The sequence below is a fragment of the Cyprinodon variegatus genome, unplaced genomic scaffold (genome assembly GCF_000732505.1).
Source record: "Cyprinodon variegatus isolate N-32 unplaced genomic scaffold, C_variegatus-1.0 Scaffold354, whole genome shotgun sequence".
Classification (NCBI taxonomy): domain Eukaryota; kingdom Metazoa; phylum Chordata; class Actinopteri; order Cyprinodontiformes; family Cyprinodontidae; genus Cyprinodon; species Cyprinodon variegatus.
The window spans coordinates 671,771-674,248 of NW_015150807.1; the positions used below are offsets into that span (position 1 = coordinate 671,771).

The following is a 2,478-nucleotide window of genomic DNA, read 5'->3' on the forward strand; positions in this document are numbered from 1 at the left end:
TCCATTATAATTTATTGTGAGTCCCTAAATGTCGGAGGAGCCAGTCGCAAAGTGTAGCATCCCAGGGCAGGGCTGCAGATTTCCAGGGTTACTTCACATGAGGAGAGTGTTTAAACAAACAGTTTTAGACAAAAAAGCAGGATTTGATATAGTGTGCAGGTAATTGTCACAAAGCTAGCTGTAAATGTGTGATGTGTGATGTGAATGATTAAACATTGAAAACATGAGAAAAGGGGTTGGAAGACAGAGGTTTGTTTTAGTAGTGGCCAACACTAAACCTTTCTAAGAGAGTTAGCATCAAATTCAGGAAAATATGTATTGTCAAGTTAGCTTCTGTTTTTTTACACTGCGTATACAGGCCTGTACACACAGGTACACTGTAAGGAGGTGTTTAGGTTAACTCCAGGTACAGTGGTACTCGGCTGAACCTGCCACCTGGGCCTGTGAGGCTGAAGCCCTGGAGGACTTCTAAAGAAAAAGACCCAAAAAAACGGCATTTAGAAGTACACACATACAAAAATTGTGGTACTTGCATAAAAGAAAAATCCACAATGGTCACAGAAATAGCTTAAATATGACAAAAGTAAATTCTATGAAAATTAAGAAAATAAATTTAGGATTTACTTTCAAAAAATCCTTCAGCAGAGTGATTTAAAAGGAAAAAAATATTTACTCCTTAAATATGCCTGGACAAAACTAATAGTACCTTTGGCTTAAACATATTGTTCCACAACCTTTAGAGGCAATCACTGCAACCAAACGATTCCTGTGACTGTCAATGATAAATCTGCTCCTCCATTCAAGTATTTTGTTCAACTCCTTATGAGAAAACTGCTCCACTTGTTTCAGGTTTGAAGGGGGCCTTTTCCAGAAAGTATTTTTCAGCTTCTTCCAAAGATGCTCAATAGGATTTAGATTTTATTCTTACAAGCCGAATAGAATAGTCCAATGTTTTCTTCTCAGCCATTCTGGGTGTTTTTAGCTGTATTTTGGGTCATTGTCATGTTGACCAAGCTTTCTAACACAGTTCTAACACATTCTCTTTATGATCCCCTGATATTCTTGAAATTTCATTGGAACCTGTAGAGATGGACACCCTGTGCCAGATGAAGCAAAGAAGCCCCAGAGCATAACATAGCTTGCTCCATGTTTGTCAAGTGATTCAATCTTTGCTGTGCTATTCCCACACTTGAAGGGTTGTATTAAGCTGAACATTAAACTGGGTTCCACTCAATGACCAAACTGTTGTTTCATCTTTTCCTTTTTTATTTTTCTTCTTGTGTTGTTTACAGATAATCATTTAATTAAGCAGGTGAAAAACCTTTAAAAGAAATGAAACCAAACAAAGCATTTACCACATTGCACATTGTAATAGTTCTGATAAATGTATCAGTAAATATATTTATGAAAATAGACTATGTTTTTAACTTTAAGTTAAGACCATTATCATAAAAAATGCATCAAAAAAGAAAGTATTAAAGCATTTGTATGTATGGACAGTGTTCTTTACTTGATATGCTTCATTTTCCCCTCTATGGACATAGAGTTGATGTGCTTTGAGTAAAAGTCCAGCGTTCTCTCATTTGTTGGAATCATTGTGGCTGCCACCATCTTGGTAGGCAAATTCCAGTCTGGCTTTTCTATGATTAGTTTTCAATGATGGTGTCCTTCTTGGTCATCTTCCATTAAGTCCACTTTGTTCCACTTTTTTCCAAATTAATCTTAAGTGTACCACTAAAAAGAAGTATTTTTTTAATACTCGCATTGTATAATTAAACTTGTACATCTTTCCCACCAAAAAACACATTTAAACCTGAGAACAATCAGCTTTCAGTACCAGTGTTCCAACTGATCAGCACACAGTGGGCCAGGTGTAAGATAAATATCGTATTTGTATGACAATTTTACCCTCTGTACATTGCAGTCAATATCATCATATATATGAATTTCCATATAATTGCTGTAAGAAACATGCAGAGTTTCAGTGTGCTCTTTCTAATTAATAATGGCTGCATTTGTTAAATCAAGTGCTGTAATTATCTCCACCAAATGATGGTGTACCTCATAAAAATATTTTGGGGTAAACTGTGTTTTCTAGAAATAATTTGAGGAAAAGTGGGATTTATGAGAAAAAGAAATGTGATTGATAGGAGATCTGAAAAACCTTAAAGTTGATTAATTCGGGGCAAAAGTGATTTAAATTCTTCCATAACGCTTTAATCATCCAAACAATACAAACTTTGCTCAGCTCCTGCTGCTCCTCCTGTCACCAAACTCAGATGAATAAATGTTAATATGTATTTTGAGGAGGAGAAATAACCAGTCAGTTAATGTGTTCATTTACTGTTTCCTTTGTTTTCCTAAAATCTAAAAATCCAAAGAAAGCAGCTCATGGCTTTTTTTATCTCCCACAGAGCTCACAGATAAATCAGATTATTGGTTATCAGTTTACAGGTCATAGTTCAACAAGAGAAGCAT

General features: G+C 35.4%; 1 protein-coding gene across 1 annotated transcript in view; it reads right to left on the reverse strand.

Moving 5' to 3' along the window:
- Nucleotides 1-396: 396 nt before the first annotated feature.
- The window catches only part of LOC107091830 (ATP-binding cassette sub-family G member 1-like), a 28,143-nt gene continuing 26,061 nt past the window's right edge, over nt 397-2,478 (reverse strand). The window contains exon 13 of the mRNA XM_015385997.1: nt 397-468. Coding sequence (XP_015241483.1) covers nt 397-468 — 72 coding nt within the window. The remainder of the gene's footprint in view (nt 469-2,478) is intronic.